The 17655-nt window shown below is 50.7% G+C and overlaps 1 protein-coding gene across 2 annotated transcripts in view; it reads right to left on the bottom strand.

Moving 5' to 3' along the window:
• GTF2H4 (general transcription factor IIH subunit 4) overlaps positions 1-17655 on the bottom strand; it is a 154434-nt gene that overhangs the window by 86378 nt on the left and 50401 nt on the right. For both annotated transcript variants that reach the window (XM_075337150.1, XM_075337151.1), the window contains exon 3: positions 2057-2161. In XM_075337150.1, coding sequence (XP_075193265.1) covers positions 2057-2161 — 105 coding nt within the window. The remainder of the gene's footprint in view (positions 1-2056; positions 2162-17655) is intronic.

Raw genomic sequence — 17655 nt, 5'->3', positions numbered from 1 at the left:
TATGGCAGGAGGACCCCATTGCTAATACAGAAATATAAAAATGCTAGATAGTTTGCCAAAATGTATGTGAGTAAAGGCCGATATCGCTAGCGTGGGTACCCGCCCCCATCTGTTGTGCGACACGGGCAAATCGCTGCCCGTGTCGCACAACATCGCCCAGACCCATCACACGTACTTACCTGCCCGGCGACGTCCCTGTGACCGGCGAACCGCCTCCTTTCTAAGAGGGCGGTTCGTTCAGCGTCACAGCGACGTCACAGCTGCGTCATTGAACCGCCACCCAATAGAAGCGGAGGGGCGGAGATGAGCGGGACGTAACATCCCGCCCACCTCCTTCTTTCCGCATAGAGGCCGGGAGGCAGGTAAGGTGAGCTTCCTCGTTCCTGCGGTGTCACATGGAGCGATGTGTGCTGCCGAATGAACGAGGAACAACTTTGTTACTGCTGCAGTAACAATATTTGAGAATGGATCCCCATGTCACCGATGAGCGATTTTGCACGTTTTTGCGACAATGCAAAATCGCTCATAGGTGTCACACGCAACGGCATCGCTAATGCGGCCGGATGTGCGGCACCAATTCCGTGACCTCAACAACTTCGCATTAGCGATGTCGTAGCGTGTAAAGCCCCCTTAAGTCATAATCCTTCTGGGAAAGCGTCTTGTGGATAGATGAGACCAAGATAGAGCTTTTTCGTAAAGCACAACATCCTACTGTTTAATGAAAATGGAATGAGGTCTGCAAAGAAAAGAACACCGTACCTACAGTCAAATGTGGTGGAGGTTCAAAGATGTTTTGGGGTTGTTTGCTACCTCTGGCACTGGGTGCCTTGACTTTGTGAATGGTATCATGAAATCTGAAAACTAACAAAGGATTTGGGGTCACAATCTAGTGCCCAGTGTCAGGAAGCTGGGCTTGCGTTCTAGGTCATGGGACTTCCATGAGGACAATGACCCCAAACTTACTTCAAGAAGCCCACAGAAATGGATGGAAACAAAGCGCTGGAGAGTTCTGAACTGACCAGCAATGAGTCCAGATTTAAATCCCATTCAACACCTGTGGAGAGATCTTAAAATTGATGTTAGGAGAAGGCGCCTTCAAATATGAGAGACCTGGAGCAGTTTGTAAAAGAAGATTGGGCCAAAATTCCAGCTGAGACATGTAAGAGCTTGTTGATGATGGTTGTAGGAAGTGACTGATTGCGGTTATTTATTCCACAGGGTGTGCCTTGTCCATTAATTGTCGGTCAATTGCGTAATTACCCTGACAACTAAAGGGTACTTTACACGCTGCGATATCGGTACCGATATCGCTAGCGAGCATTCCCGCCCCTGTCGGATGTACTTCACGGGCAAATCGCTGCCTGTGGCGCACAACATCGCTAACACCCGTCACACGGACTTACCTTCCCTGCGACGTCGCTCTGGCCAGCGAACCACCTCCTTTCTAAGGGGGAGGTTCGTGCGGCGTCACACGGCAGCTGTCCAATAGCAGAGGAGGGGTGGAGATGAACGGGCAGAACATGCCCACCTCCTTCCTTCCTCATTGCCAGTGGACGCAGGTAAGGAGATGTTCGTTGTTCCTGCGGTGTCACACACTGCGATGTGTGCTGTCGCAGGAACGACGAACAACCTCGTACCTGCAGCAGCAACGATATTTGGGATAGGAGTGACGAGTCAACGAGCAACGATTTTTCACGTTTTTGCACTTGTTGATCGTCGCTCCTTGGTGTCACACGCTGCGATGTCGCTAATGGCGCCGGATGTGTGTCACTAAAGACGTGACCCCGACGATATATCGTTAGCGATGTCGCAGCGTGTAAAGCACCCTTAAGAACAGTGGAGTGCTATTTGGGTCAAATTCGTGGTAGCGGTGGGACATCTGCATGATCTCACGGGCTGTCTCCGTGACATATTAGTGGCAGCGGTAGGATCTCTGTATGATCTCCAGAGCTGTCCGTGCCACTACTATCTTAAAAAAAATGCCTCTCCTGTCCAATTGTTGTATGTGGTACTTCAGCTCATCCTTTCAGTCATTCAATCTATATTTATTTCTTACTTGTGACTTTCCTTCTTCACCCACAAAGCAACAGCTGCCTGAGGCAAGGGCTGCTCGAGGAACAGCATACGCATCACATAGTTTTTGGCGAGGCCTGGAAGTTCCCTAAGATAGAAAGAAAATCAAATAGTGAAAAGGTTGGAACAAATGATGAATCAGTCAGCAACTGGGTAATCAGGTAACACGAACACAGCAGAAAGCCATGAATAATGACTCCTAAACTACAACAGACTCCTGTCCGTGAAAACAAAATGACATGGGCAGCACTAGGACAAATGTTATTTAACTGGGCTGTCCAGACAACCGTGTTTTCACGTGGACTAAATCTACGTGTGAAAAGAAAAACAAAATGCAGCAAGCTCTGGTCTCTTCTGTATTTAAAACAAAAAAAAAAAAACACCCCTAAAAAAGAAAAAACGTCCACTTTTTCTGGATGAAAATCATGAATTTTTTATAAGCTCATCTAAGCTTAGCTGATGTGTGAAAGCGATCATATATCTTTTTCTCATTAGTTGTTTGTATTATAACTATTGGTGATGGAAATGTGCTCTCTATGTACACAGATCCTAGTAATCTTGTGCTTAAAGACATAGGCAATTATAAGAAGGGCTGCAGTGTAAAGCAGTGGAAAGAGATAAAAAAAAAAGACAACTGAACCTCTAAGTGTACACGCTCACAATGAGTGTTATTTGCGTTCTTGATGCTGTTTTCACACGAAACATTTTACAGCAGAAGCAAAGTGGATGGGATTTATAAAAATCTCATGTCCTCTATGCTTCAATTTTATATTGCTTAAACTAACCTGCGCTGCGTTTTTCCAAGCCGCAACATGTCAATTTTTCTTGTGGGTACGCTGATTATTCAGTGCAGAATTTCCCCCTAGACTTCCATTAGGTGACGAAAATGTTGCGTGTCAATAACTGCCTTATGGACATCTGTCAAGTCAGCAGTCTTCCCCATGATTGTGTAGCCTACAGAACCAGACTAAGGGACCATTTTAAATGCTTAGGAAGCCTTTGCAGGTTTTTTGTGGTAATTATTCTAATTTTCTGAGATAATAGGCCCCGTCACACACAGAGATAACTCTTTGGCAGATCTGTGGTTGCAGTGAAATCATGGACATATTGTTCCATTTGTACACAGCCACAAACCTGGCACTGATTGTCCACAATTTCACTGCAACCACAGATATGCCGTAGATTTATCCCTGTGTGTGACAGGGCCAAATGACTTTATGGCTTACATCCAATGAAAACCCAAATCATCAACACTAACAGAAATAAACACTTGAAAAGAGATCCCTCTGTGTGTAATGACTCTATATAATATAACAAAAATACAATATATCCAGCTCCCCAGCCTCTATGTCTAGGTTCCACTTGGGTCGGTGCACGGTACCTGTGGTTGGCATCCATAGCTTTCACAATCATTGGAAAGGAGGAGGGGAGGGAAACATATCCAGCTCCAGGTCTTTAGAAAAAACTTCAAATTTATTAATTCCAAGTAAAACATTTTTCTTATGTGGACTAAAACAATCTCTCCATATGCTTTAGGCACTGTAAGGCATATGGAGAGATTGTTTTAGTCCACATAAGAAAAATGTTTTACTTGGAATTAAAAAAGTTGAAGTTTTTTTAAAGACATGGATCTGGATATGTTTCCCTCCCCTCATCCTTTCTATATAATGTGTTTCCCTTTTTGTACTGAATAACTGAAATAAATCAAAGGAGTTGTCCGACAAACTCAAAAATTTTTGTTAAGCTAATCTTTGCTGTATTGTCATATAAAACACCCCGACAGTGTTATTTTTTGTTTTCTAACTTTTGTTCCTCTTGAATTCACCCTTTATTCTCTGCAGCTCCTTGTTTACATTCAGCTCCAGCAAACTGGCCACTTCCTGTGCAAAACCTCCCAGTCAGAGCTGGCACCGCCCGGCCTCAGTGTCCAGCCTCGCCCTCTGCCCGCCCTCTGCACACACATTCCCTGTCAGTATTCTGCCACAGCACTGACCTGGTATCACTACAGCATTGCAAATAACAGCCCCACATCGGGCTCTGCACCGCACACGCACACATATGGCTCTGCAACGCACGCGCACACATATGGCTCTGCACCGCACACATATGGCTCTGCACCGCACACAGACAGGGCTCTGCACCGACCCCCCCATCCCCCATCCCCAATCCCCATAGGGAACACATGTAGGGAGTGCATACTCACCCGTCTTCAGTCCCCGCCGCTCCTGCACGTTCGCGCGCTGTCTGTGCTCTGGCCATATCAGCCCAGTAGTGACGTCACCGCTGTGCTGAAGAGAGCACAGACAGCCGGGCAGTGATGAGAAGCGCTGAGCTCCTTCTCATCAGTACTTTCAAATGTACCGGCATCGGTGATCTGTGATGCCAGTACATTTGAATGTGTGATCCTGAGCAGGGGGCCCGGTGCTGGCGCTGACACCACGGCAGCCGCCGCCAGGCCCCTCCCCCAGGTCACGGACCCCACAGCAGTGCAGGGGGAGGTTGTGGGCAGAGTACGGGGTGCGGGGGAATGTGTGGGAGGGTGCAGGGAAGGGGGGCGGGGCTCATCGCACTGTAGCCGCCAAGCAGGGAGGCGACATGCTGTTCCAGATTTGCATGTCAACATGGCCCTGCCCATGTTGACATGAAATGACCAGAAGCAGCAAAATCGCGGCAGGAGCGGTCACATGACCACTCTGAGCCGGGGGAGAGGGGCTGACAGCAGGGCAGGTAAGTGTTCTCTATCTACTTACCTGCCCCAATGTAGCCCAATAGGGTAATAAAAAAAAAAAGTCAAAAGAAGCCGGATAACCCCTTTAACTTTAAGATGATATTCTAATTTATTCAGACGCACTTGTAAATATAATACACCTATATACAGTAATGTCACAACACCCCTACATAATATATACTTGCACCCTTTAGCCCCTCTCATGTGACCCTAAAGGGTGTTTAGTCTGGTTTAACAAAATAAATTATTAAATAATTTTCAAAAAACAGCTTCAGGTCCTCTTTATTTTTGATAACCAGCAAAAGGTAAAGCAGACAGCTGATATTAATCAGGCGGCGAAGGTCCATGGTTATTGAGCCCTCCCCAGCCTAAAAATACTAACCCGCAGTTGCACAGAAGAGGCATATATACAAGATGCACCAATTCTTGTGCTTTACTTCAGTTTTTCCCAATTGCCCTGGTGCTGTGGCAATTGGGACAATGGTAGTTGGGGTTGAGGTCAGCTGTGTAGTTACACATGGCATCAAGGCTAGGGGTTAGTAATAGTGATGTATCTATTAGACACCCCATTACTTACCCCTTAAGTAAAAAAGAAAAAAAAGAAATTTAAACACAAAAATATTTTATTTGAAAGAAACACTACCCCACACTTTCACTGGTTCACAATTTTATTAAAAAAAAAAATCCATTCAGTCCGGCACAGTCCAGGTATACCATTTTAGTCTAGAGAATCCAACGTAGTCCACAAATGGAACCTAAAAACATAAAGAAGGGAATTTTGTTACTTACCGTAAATTCCTTTTCTTCTAGCTCTTATTGGGAGACCCAGACGATTGGGTGTATAGCACTGCCTCCGGAGGCCACACAAAGCAATTACACTAAAAAGTGTAAGGCCCCTCCCCTTCTGGCTATACACCCCCAGTGGGATCACTGGCTCACCAGTTTTAGTGCAAAAGCAAGAAGGAGGAAAGCCAATAACTGGTTTAAACAAATTCACTCCGAGTAACATCGGAGAACTGAAAACCGTTCAACATGAACAACATGTGTACCCGCAAACAAACCAAAAATCCCGAAGGACAACAGGGCGGGTGCTGGGTCTCCCAATAAGAGCTAGAAGAAAAGGAATTTACGGTAAGTAACAAAATTCCCTTCTTCTTCGGCGCTCTATTGGGAGACCCAGACGATTGGGACGTCCAAAAGCTGTCCCTGGGTGGGTAAAGAAATACCTCATGTTAGAGCTGCAAAGACAGCCCTCCCCTACGGGGAGGCAACTGCCGCCTGCAGGACTCTTCTACCTAGGCTGGCGTCCGCCGAAGCATAGGTATGCACCTGATAATGTTTGGTGAAAGTGTGCAGACTCGACCAGGTAGCTGCCTGGCACACCTGTTGAGCCGTAGCCTGGTGTCGTAATGCCCAGGACGCACCCACGGCTCTGGTAGAATGGGCCTTCAGCCCTGATGGAACCGGAAGCCCAGCAGAACGGTAGGCTTCAAGAATTGGTTCTTTGATCCATCGAGCCAGGGTGGCCTTAGAAGCCTGCGACCCTTTGCGCTTACCAGCGACAAGGACAAAGAGTGCATCCGAACGGCGCAGGGGCGCTGTGCGGGAAATGTAGATTCTGAGTGCTCTCACCAGATCTAACAAATGTAAATCCTTCTCATACCGATGAACTGCATGAGGACAAAACGAAGGCAAAAAGATATCCTGATTAAGATGAAAAGAGGATACCACCTTCGGGAGAAACTCCTGAATGGGGCGCAGCACTACCTTGTCCTGGTGGAAGACCAGGAAGGGAGCCTTGGAAGACAGCGCTGCTAGCTCAGACACTCTCCGAAGAGATGTGATCGCTACCAGAAAAGCCACTTTCTGTGATAGTCTAGAAAGTGAAACCTCCTTCAGAGGCTCGAAGGGCGGCTTCTGGAGGGCAACTAGTACCCTGTTCAGATCCCATGGATCTAACGGCCGCTTGTACGGGGGAACTATATGGCAAACCCCCTGTAGGAACGTGCGCACCTTAGAAAGTCGTGCTAGACGCTTCTGAAAAAAGACGGATAGCGCCGAGACTTGTCCTTTAAGGGAGCCGAGCGACAAACCTTTTTCTAACCCAGATTGCAGGAAAGAAAGAAGGGTAGGTAATGCAAATGGCCAGGGAGACACTCTCTGAGCAGAGCACCAGGATAAGAATATCCTCCACGTTCTGTGGTAGATCTTAGCGGACGTGGGCTTCCTAGCCTGTCTCATGGTGGCAACGACCCCTTGGGATAAGCCTGAAGACGCTAGGATCCAGGACTCAATGGCCACGCAATCAGGTTGAGGGCCGCAGAATTCCGATGGAAAAACGGCCCTTGGGACAGTAAGTCTGGTCGGTCTGGTAGTGCCCACGGTTGGCCGACCGTGAGATGCCACAGATCCGGATACCACGCCCTCCTCGGCCAGTCTGGAGCGACGAGTATGACGCGGCTGCAGTCGGATCTGATCTTGCGTAGCACTCTGGGCAAGAGTGCCAGAGGTGGAAACACATAAGGGAGCCGGAACTGCGACCAATCTTGCACTAGGGCGTCTGCTGCTAGAGCTCTTTGATCGCGAGACCGTGCCATGAAGGTTGGGACCTTGTTGTTGTGCCGGGACGCCATTAGGTCGACGTCCGGCCTTCCCCATCGGCGACAGATTTCCTGAAACACGTCCGGGTGAAGGGACCATTCCCCTGCGTCCATGCCCTGGCGACTGAGGAAGTCTGCTTCCCAGTTTTCTACGCCGGGGATGTGAACTGCGGATATGGTGGAGGCCGTGGCTTCCACCCACATCATAATGCGCCGGACTTCCTGGAAGGCTTGCCGACTGCGAGTCCCTCCTTGGTGATTGATGTATGCCACCGCTGTGGAGTTGTCCGATTGAATTCGGATCTGCTTCCCTTCCAGCCACTGCTGGAAGGCTAGTAGGGCAAGAAACACTGCTCTGATTTCCAGAACATTGATCTGAAGGCTGGACTCCTGCTGAGTCCACGTACCCTGAGCCCTGTGGTGGAGAAACACTGCTCCCCACCCTGACAGACTCGCGTCTGTCGTGACCACCGCCCAGGACGGTGGTAGGAAGGATCTTCCCTGTGATAATGAGGTGGAAAGGAGCCACCACTGCAGAGAGTCCTTGGCCGTCTGGGAAAGGGAGACTTTCCTGTCCAGGGATGTCGACCTCCCGTCCCATTGGCGGAGAATGTCCCATTGAAGTGGACGCAGATGAAACTGCGCAAACGGAACCGCCTCTATTGCCGCCACCATCTTCCCGAGGAAGTGCATGAGGCGTCTTAAGGAGTGCGACTGACTTTGAAGGAGAGCCTGCACCCCTGTCTGTAGTGACCGCTGCTTGCTCAGCGGAAGCTTCACTATCGCTGAGAGAGTATGAAACTCCATGCCAAGATACGTTAGTGATTGGGTCGGAGACAGATTTGACTTTGGGAAGTTGATGATCCACCCGAACGCCTGGAGAGTCTCCAGTGCAAAATTCAGGCTGAGTTGGCATGCCTCCTGAGAGGGTGCCTTGACCAGTAGATCGTCCAAGTAAGGGATCACAGAGTGTCCGTGAGAGTGCAAGACTGCTACCACTGCTGCCATGATCTTGGTGAACACCCGGGGGGCTGTCGCCAGACCAAATGGCAGAGCCACGAACTGAAGATGTTCGTCTCCTATCACGAAGCGCAGAAAGCGTTGGTGCTCCGTAGCAATCGGCACGTGGAGATAAGCATCTTTGATGTCTATTGATGCTAGGAAATCTCCTTGGGACATTGAGGCAATGACTGAGCGGAGGGATTCCATCCGGAACCGCCTGGCGTTCACATGCTTGTTGAGCAGTTTTAGGTCCAGAACAGGACGGAAGGAGCCGTCCTTTTTTGGAACCACAAAGAGATTGGAGTAAAATCCTCGCCCCCGTTCCAGAGGGGGGACAGGGATCACGACTCCTTCTGCTCTTAGAGAGTCCACCGCCTGCAGCAGGGCATCTGCTCGGTTGGGGTGTGGGGAGGTTCTGAAGAACCGAAGTGGAGGCCGAGAACTGAACTCGATTCTGTACCCGCGAGACAAAATGTCTGTTACCCACCGGTCTTTGACCTGTGACAGCCAAATGTCGCAAAAGCGGGAGAGCCTGCCACCGACCGAGGATGCGGAGGGAGGAGGCCGAAAGTCATGAGGTAGCCGCCTTGGAAGCGGTTCCTGCATTTGCTTTCCTGGGGCGTGAGTGAGCCCGCCAGGAATCTGAGCTCCCTTGTCCTTTCTGAGTCCCTTTGGACGAGGAGAATTGGGGCTTGCCCGAGCCTCGAAAGGACCGAAACCTCGACTGCCACTTTTTCTGTTGAGGTTTACTTGCTCTGGGCTGTGGCAAGGAAGAGTCCTTACCCTTGGACTGTTTTATGATTTCAGCCAATGGCTCACCAAACAGTCTGTCTCTAGATAATGGCAAGCTGGTTAAGCATTTTTTGGAACCAGCATCTGCTTTCCAGTCCTTTAACCATAAGGCTCTGCGCAAAACCACAGAATTGGCGGCCGCCATAGAGGTACGGCTCGTAGATTCTAGGACAGCATTGATAGCATAGGTCGCAAACGCAGACATTTGTGAAGTTAGGGACGCCACCTGTGGCACTGCTGGATGCATGATAGCATCCACCTGTGCTAAACCAGCTGAAATAGCTTGTAGTGCCCACACGGCCGCGAATGCTGGAGCAAACGACGCGCCGATAGCTTCATAGACAGATTTTAACCAAAGGTCCATCTGTCTGTCGTTGGCATCTTTAAGTGAAGCGCCATCCTCTACTGCGACTATGGATCTAGCCGCAAGCTTGGAAATTGGGGGATCCACCTTTGGACACTGGGTCCAGCGTTTGGCCACCTCAGAGGGAAAAGGATAACGGGTATCCTTAGAACGTTTAGAGAAACGCTTGTCTGGATGAGCGTCGTGCTTCTGGATTGATTCTCTGAAGTCAGAGTGGTCCAAAAAAGCACTTAATTTACGCTTGGGATACAGGAAATGGAACTTCTCCTGCTGTGCAGCTGCCTCCTCTGCTGAAGGAGCTGGGGGAGAAATATCCAACAGTCTATTAATCGCCGATATAAGGTCATTAACCATGGCGTCACCATCAGGGGCATCCAGATTGAGAGGGGCCTCAGGATTAGAATCCTGATCACCGTCCTCAGTCTCATCACAGAGAGACTCTTCTCGCTGAGACCCTGAGCAGTGTGATGACGTCGAGGGTCTTTCCCAGCGAGCTCGCTTAGGCTGCCTGGGACTGTCATCTGAGTCAGAGACTTCAGCTTGTGATGCTTGAGACCCCCTTGAAGTACGGATTAGTTCCAACTGAGGGGGACCAGAGAGCATAGCCACAGCAGTGTCCATGGTCTGAGGAACTGGCCTGGCCTGCAAGGTCTCCAGGATTTTTGTCATAGCCTCAGACATTTTATCAGCAAACACTGCAAAGTCTGTCCCCGTCACCGGGGCAGGGTTCACAGGCGTCTCTGCCTGGGCTACCACCACAATAGGCTCTGGCTGACGAAGTGCCACTGGGACTGAACATTGCACACAATGTGAATCATTGGAGCCTGCCGGTAGATCAGCCCCACATGCAGTACAAACAGTGCACACAGCCCGTGCCTTGGCAGCCTTGCGTTTTGCGGATGACATGTTGCTGCCTCCTCAGAGCAGTACAGGGTGTCCAGCCAAGAAGCGACCTTACAGTGCACTATATAAATATATATATATATATATATGGTACCAAGCAAGAAGTACACTAATATATCACTGAGGCACTAGTGGGGCCAGCACTACTGTGCAGCTTACCGCCCGCTTAGGAGCGGTGTGTGGTCGCCAGAAATCCCTCTAGTCTGGGTCTCCCAGAGCCTGCTGCCTTTCCCCAGCCAGATCGCATGTGTAATGGCTGCCGGCGTCCTTGTGGAGAGGGGTGGCGGGCCCTGGGCGTACACCGACGAAGAGCGGGAAGTCTGCTTCCCCCTGTGCCTAGTGAGAGGGCTGGAGCATGTAAATAAAGCTCCAGCCCTCGGCGCTGCCATTGAGCAGCGTCTCTCCCCTACCCTGATTGACAGGGTGGGGGCGGGAACGAAGCGGCGCTAGGCCGCAGAAGCCGGGGGCTAAAGTTAGAAGCGCCGCCGCCGTAAAAGCGCGGTCGGCGCAAAGCCCCCGGCGCACCACAAGTCGCAGCTGCGCCGCCGCTCCAGGAGCGGTCGGCGCAGTAGTTCCCAACATATAACGTCACTCAGCAAAGCTGCAGTGACCTAACCCCCAGCGTACAGCGCTACTGTCCCCGGCGCACTATAACACTCAGCAAGCCTTGAGAGTGTCCGTGCCTGCCGGGGACACAGAGTACCTGAAAGTTGCAGGGCCTTGTCCCTGAACGGCACTCCCGCTCCCAATCCAGCAGGTTCTATGGGTCTGTGGATGGAGCCCGGCCCCAGGGCTTGGGGGCCGGCAAGATCCCACTTCCACAGAGCCCTCCAGGGGATGTGGAAGGAAAACAGCATGTGGGCTCCAGCCTCTGTACCAGCAATAGGTACCTCAACCTTACAAGCACCACCGCGGGTGAGAAGGGAGCATGCTGGGGGCCCTATATGGGCCCTCTTTTCTTCCATCCGATAGAGCCAGCAGCTACTGCTGACTACAAACAGTGGAGCTATGCGTGGATGTCTGACCTCCTTCGCACAAAGCAGAAAACTGGTGAGCCAGTGATCCCACTGGGGGTGTATAGCCAGAAGGGGAGGGGCCTTACACTTTTTAGTGTAATTGCTTTGTGTGGCCTCCGGAGGCAGTGCTATACACCCAATCGTCTGGGTCTCCCAATAGAGCGCCGAAGAAAAGAGAGTAACAAAGACAAAAGACTGTTCCTCATTCACCAATTTATTAGAAAACAAAGTGTCCAGGTCCGACCTGACTCAGCGTTTGCCACGGCATTCCTTGATTACCTAGATCAAAGGCTATGGAGACTCAAAATGAGGCTCCATATATTTTGAGCAGCAGCCATTCCCGACTCCCGCTGCGCTCCACGAGACCCGAGACATTGAAGAGTGGTGACGTTCCTGACATCACCGCACATCAGTGTCCTGGGTCTCATGGAACGCAGCGGGAGCTGGAAGCGGCTGTTGCTCAAAATCTATGGTCCTCATTTTAACACTCCATAGCATTTGATCTAGGTAATTTAGTAACATCATGGGAGGCACTGGATTACTTCTGACCTGAAAACTTTGCCTTTTTAATAAACTAGTTAACAAGGGACAGCCTTATTTTTCTCTATTTATGCATTTCAAGTTTCCATTTGTGAACTACATCGTTATCCCTAGACTACGTAGGACCTTCATGGATTTTTGTTTTTATAAAATGGTGATCCATGGAAAGTGGTGGGAGTTCAAATAAAATATTTATGTGCCTTTTTTTTTTTTTAACTACTGGGCAAATAATGAGGTCTCTGATAGATGCCTCTCCATTAGCAACACCAGAGCTTGAAGCCAGATGACACTGCACAGATGACATCAACCCCAACTATCATTACCTTGATTGCCACAGCACAAGGCCAATCGGGAAGAGCCGAGGCAAAGCACCAGAATTGGCACCTCTAATGTGATGCACCACTTCTGAGGAGGTTGCATGCTGCTATTTTTAGGCTGGGAAGGGCACAATAATCATGGACCTTCCCAGCCTAATAATATCAGCCTGCAGCTATCTGTTTTACCTTTGTTGGTTATCAAAAATAGGGGAACCACACTTCATTTAAAAAAAAAAAAAAAATAATCTAAAAAAAATTATATTATTATTTATTAGGTTAAACTAGGCTAAACAGTCTTTAGTGCCACTTGGAAGGCACTAAAGGGTGCAAGTGTATATTATGTATAGACGTTGGGGAATTAAATATCTGCAGGATCTCTCTCTCTCTATTTTATCTAATATATTTCTATCATCTATCTAGCTATATCTTTATTTTTTTGTGTCTGTATCTGTGTGTATAGGAAGGTGGGCGGTTATAGTGTTTTTTATGAGATGGTGAAGGTTATAATTATGCATGATATTATCCGTAATAATAATAATAATACACTTGTTTCTTTGCTTTGGGTAGCTTCTTGTTTGCTCCGCTGCCTTTGTTTCCACCAAATTTACCGATCCAAAAAAGCATACGTCAAAAACACATGTAACAAAACACACACAAAAAAGAGAATTTTGTTTACTTACCGTAAATTCTTTTTCTTATAGTTCCGTAATGGGAGACCCAGACCATGGGTGTATAGCTTCTGCCTCCGGAGAACACACAAAGTACTACACTAAAAAGTGTAGCTCCTCCCTCCGAGCATATACACCCCCTGGATAACCAAATATAGCCAGTTTAGTGCAAAAGCTGAAGGAGAATAGCCACCCACCAGTAGAGATAGAGCAAAAACCGGAACAACCGGAGCCTCTGTCTACAACAACAGCCGGTGATAACACGCGGAACAAGAAACTGCCAACAGGCAACAGGGAGGGTGCTGGGTCTCCCATTACGGAACTATAAGAAAAAGAATTTACGGTAAGTAAACAAAATTCTCTTTTTCTTCATCGTTCCTATGGGAGACCCAGACCATGGGACGTCTCAAAGCAGTCCATGGGTGGGAAATAAACAGAAAACTGAGAAGTAGGCGAAACCTAACTTCACAAATGGGTGACAGCCGCCTGAAGGATGCGTCTGCCCAAGCTCGCATCTGCCGAAGCATGAGCATGCACTTGGTAGTGCTTCGAAAAGGTGTGCAGACTAGACCAAGTGGCAGCCTGACAGACCTGCTGAGCTGTAGCCTGGTGCCTGAAAGCCCAAGAGGCACCGACAGCTCTGGTCGAGTGTGCCTTGATACCCGGCGGGGGAGGCACTTGAGTACACTGGTAGGCATCAAAAATGGCCGACCTAATCCAACGAGCCAGGGTTGGTTTAGAAGCCGAGAGGCCCTTACGCCGACCTGAGGTCAGCACAAAAAGAGAGGTGCACAGCCTAAGAACAGCGGTGCGTGACACATAGATCCGGAGCGCCCGCACCAGATCTAAAGTATGCAACGCTTTCTCAAAGCGATGAACAGGAGCCGGACAAAAGGAAGGCAATGAAATGTCCTGGTTAAGGTGGAAAGGAGATACCACCTTAGGGAGAAAGTCCGGAGTCGGACGGAGAACCACCTTGTCTTGATGAAAAACCAAAAAAGGTGACTCCGAAGAGAGCGCAGCTAAATCAGAGACTCTCCTGAGGGAAGTTATGGCCACTAGAAAGACGACTTTCTGTGAAAGACGAAACAAAGAAACCTCCCTAAGAGGCTCAAAGGGAGGTTTCTGTAAGGCCGTGAGGACCAGATTAAGGTCCCAGGGATCCAAAGGCCGCCGGTAAGGCGGAATGATGTGAGATGCGCCCTGCATAAAGGTGCGCACCTGAGCCAGCCGGGCGATATGCCGCTGGAACAACACTGAGGGAACATTGAGGGAAAGTCCTAGCTGCAGACCGGACTGTAGAAAGGACAGGATGGTCGGCAAGGAAAAAGGCCAAGGGGCATGGCCGGAAGAACGACACCAGGACAGGAAAATTCTCCAAGTCCTGTGATAAATTTTGGCCGAGGAAGACTTCCGAGCCCGAGTCATAGTGGAGATGACCTCAGGAGGAATGCCAGAAGTCGTCAAGATCCAGGACTCAAGAGCCACGCCGTCAATCTGAGAGCCGCAGAATTCTGGCGGAAAAACGGACCTTGTGAGAGAAGGTCTGGGCGGTCCGGGAGATGCCACGGCACCTCTACGGACAGATGGAGCAGGTCTGGGTACCAAGCTCGCCTGGGCCAGTCTGGAGCAATGAGGATGACCCGACGGCCCTCCATTCTGATCTTGCGCAGGACTCTGGGCAAGAGAGCTAGAGGGGGAAACACGTAAGACAGACAAAACTGGGACCAATCTTGAACCAGCGCGTCCGCTGCAAAGGCCTGAGGATCGTGGGAGCGAGCCACGTAAACCGGAACCTTGTTGTTGTGCCGGGATGCCATTAGATCCACTTCCGGAGTGCCCCACTTGCGGCAGAGTGACCGAAACACTGCCGGATGCAGAGCCCACTCGCCGCTGTCCACGGCCTGACGGCTGAGATAATCTGCCTCCCAGTTTTCTACGCCTGGGATGTGGACTGCGGATATGGTGGACTTGGAGTCCTCCGTCCACTGAAGGATGCGTTGAACCTCCAACATTGCCAGGCGGCTGCGAGTCCCGCCCTGGTGATTGATGTAGGCAACCGCTGTCGCGTTGTCTGACTGGACTCGAATGTGCTTGCCCGCCAACAGGTGGTGAAAGGCTACGAGAGCTAGGAGCACAGCTCTGATTTCCAGCACGTTGATCGAGAGGGCTGATTCGGACGGAGTCCAAGTGCCCTGTGCTCGGTGGTGGAGGTATACTACTCCCCAGCCGGAGAGACTGGCATCCGTGGTGAGAATCACCCAGGACGGGGCCAGGAAGGAGCGTCCCTGAGACAGAGAGAGGGGCCGAAGCCACCATTGAAGAGAGCCCCTGGTCTGTGGCGACAGAGCCACCAACCTGTGCAAGGAAGAAGTCCGCTTGTCCCAACAGCGGAGAATGTCCAGCGAAAATGCCGCACCTGAACATGCTTGTTGAGAAGCTTGAGATCCAGGATGGGCAGGAAGGAACCGTCCTTTTTGGGAACTAGGAAGAGATTTGAGTAGAAACCTCTGAACCGTTCCCGGGCGGGAACCGGTACAATTACTCCGTTGGCCTGCAAGGATGCCACGGCCTGAGAGAAGGCGGCGGCCTTGGAGCAGGGGGGAGTTGACAGAAAAAATCTGTTTGGCGGGCTGGAAGAGAATTCTATCCTGTAGCCGTGGGAGATGATATCCCGCACCCACTGGTCGGAGACGTGTTGAAATCACACGTCGCCAAAGTGGGAGAGCCTGCCACCGACCAAGGACGTTGCTGGCTCGGCCAGATAGTCAAGAGGAGGCTGCCTTGGTGGCAGCAGCTCCTGCGGACTTCTGTGGACGCGGCTTCTGGCGCCAGTCGGGCTTCTGGTCCTTGGCTGAGTTAGTGGACGAGGCCGAGGGCTTAGAGGACGACCAGTTAGAGGAACGAAAGGAACGAAACCTCGACTGGTTCCTTCCCTGGACAGGTTTCCTGGTTTTAGTCTGTGGCAAGGAAGTACTCTTCCCGCCAGTAGCTTCCTTAATAATTTCATCCAGTTGTTCACCGAACAGCCTGGACCCAGCAAATGGGAGCCCAGCAAGGTACTTCTTTGAAGAAGCGTCTGCCTTCCACTCTCGAAGCCACAAGATCCTGCGGATAGCGAGGGAATTAGCCGAAGCCACCGCAGTGCGGTGAGAAGCCTCCAGCATGGCAGACATGGCGTAGGATGAAAAGGCTGAAGCCTGGGAAGTTAAGGCAACCATTTCAGGCATAGAGTCCCTAGTGAGGGAATGCATCTCTTCCAGAGAAGCAGAGATGGCTTTGAGAGCCCACACTGCTGCAAAGGATGGGGAGAACGAGGCCCCTGCCGCCTCATATACAGATTTGGCCAGAAGGTCAACCTGGCGGTCAGTGGGATCCTTAAGTGAGGTGCCATCAGCCACTGATACAACTGTCCAGGCTGAGAGTCTAGACACCGGAGGGTCTACCTTTGGTGAGTGAGCCCACTCCTTGACCACCTCTGGTGGAAAAGGAAAACGGTCATCAGAACCACGCTTTGGGAAGCGTTTGTCAGGACAGGCTCTGGGCTTGGTCACAGTGGCCTGAAAACTGGAGTGGTTAAAGAACACACTCCTTGTTCTCTTAGGCAAGGTAAACTGGTGCTTTTCTGCCAGAGAGGGTTGCTCCTCTGATACTGGCGGATTGAGGTCCAGTACAGAATTAATGGACGCAATCAAATCACTAACATCTGCGTCACCCTCGGTCAGATCAATGGGGCACATGGAGGTAGCGTCCGAGCCCCCAGTAAAGATATCCTCCTCGTCCCGCGAGTCAGCTCGTGAATCAGAGCCGCGGGACGAGGAAGGAGAGGGGTCCCTGCGTTTCCTTTTAGGAGGACGGGGTCTGGGAGCAGATGAAGAATCCTCTGTGAGCTCTGCAGAGCGAGCCGTAGCAGCAGAGGCGCCCTGAGAAGGGGGCTGATGCATGCTCAGCAGAGTCCGGGACAACTCTCCCATGGAGTCGGCAAAGGACTGGGAGATAGACTTAGAGAACAATTCTACCCAAGCCGGGGGTTCAGCCACCGGGGCCGGAGCAGCCGAAGGGGCCACTGGGGAGACTCCAGGCTGAGGCACCACCATGTTAGAGCAGGCATCACAATGTGGATATGTGCTCGGTTCAGGCAGTACGAGCTTACATGCAGTGCATATTGAGTACAGCCTTGCAGCCTTGCTCCTAGTGTGAGACATGCTGCTGAGGTGGGGGCTCTGAGCCAGAATGACCCCCAGAGAGTGTATAAGAATGTCCACAACCGGAGGTTGTGGCTTACCAGACCGTTTGTGTGCCCTCCAGATCCCACTGCTCGGACCCCCAGACAGATTATGCAGAGATGCTGCAGCCAGCGCCGATCGGTGTGAGGACACTGATAAAATGGCGCCGGAGCGAGGAGAGGGGGCGGGGCCTAGTCAAAGAGCAGGATCCGGAGGGCCAAGGAGATATGCAGAGGAGGGAAACATCTCCTCAGAGAGGAGTGTCCTCCCCTGTGCCGAACGGCCGGTGGGCGGCGCCGCACTGTCCCTGTGCATGACTGACATGCAGGGGCAGTGAAAACGAAACTAGAAACACACTCTCCCCAACAATAAAGTGCAAGGGACCCCCTGACAATAACGTCTCAAATACTTAGCTTGTGAGACGCA

This window comes from Anomaloglossus baeobatrachus, chromosome 2 (genome assembly GCF_048569485.1).
Source record: "Anomaloglossus baeobatrachus isolate aAnoBae1 chromosome 2, aAnoBae1.hap1, whole genome shotgun sequence".
Classification (NCBI taxonomy): Eukaryota; Metazoa; Chordata; class Amphibia; order Anura; family Aromobatidae; genus Anomaloglossus; species Anomaloglossus baeobatrachus.
This window is presented reverse-complemented; position numbering and strand designations above follow the sequence as displayed.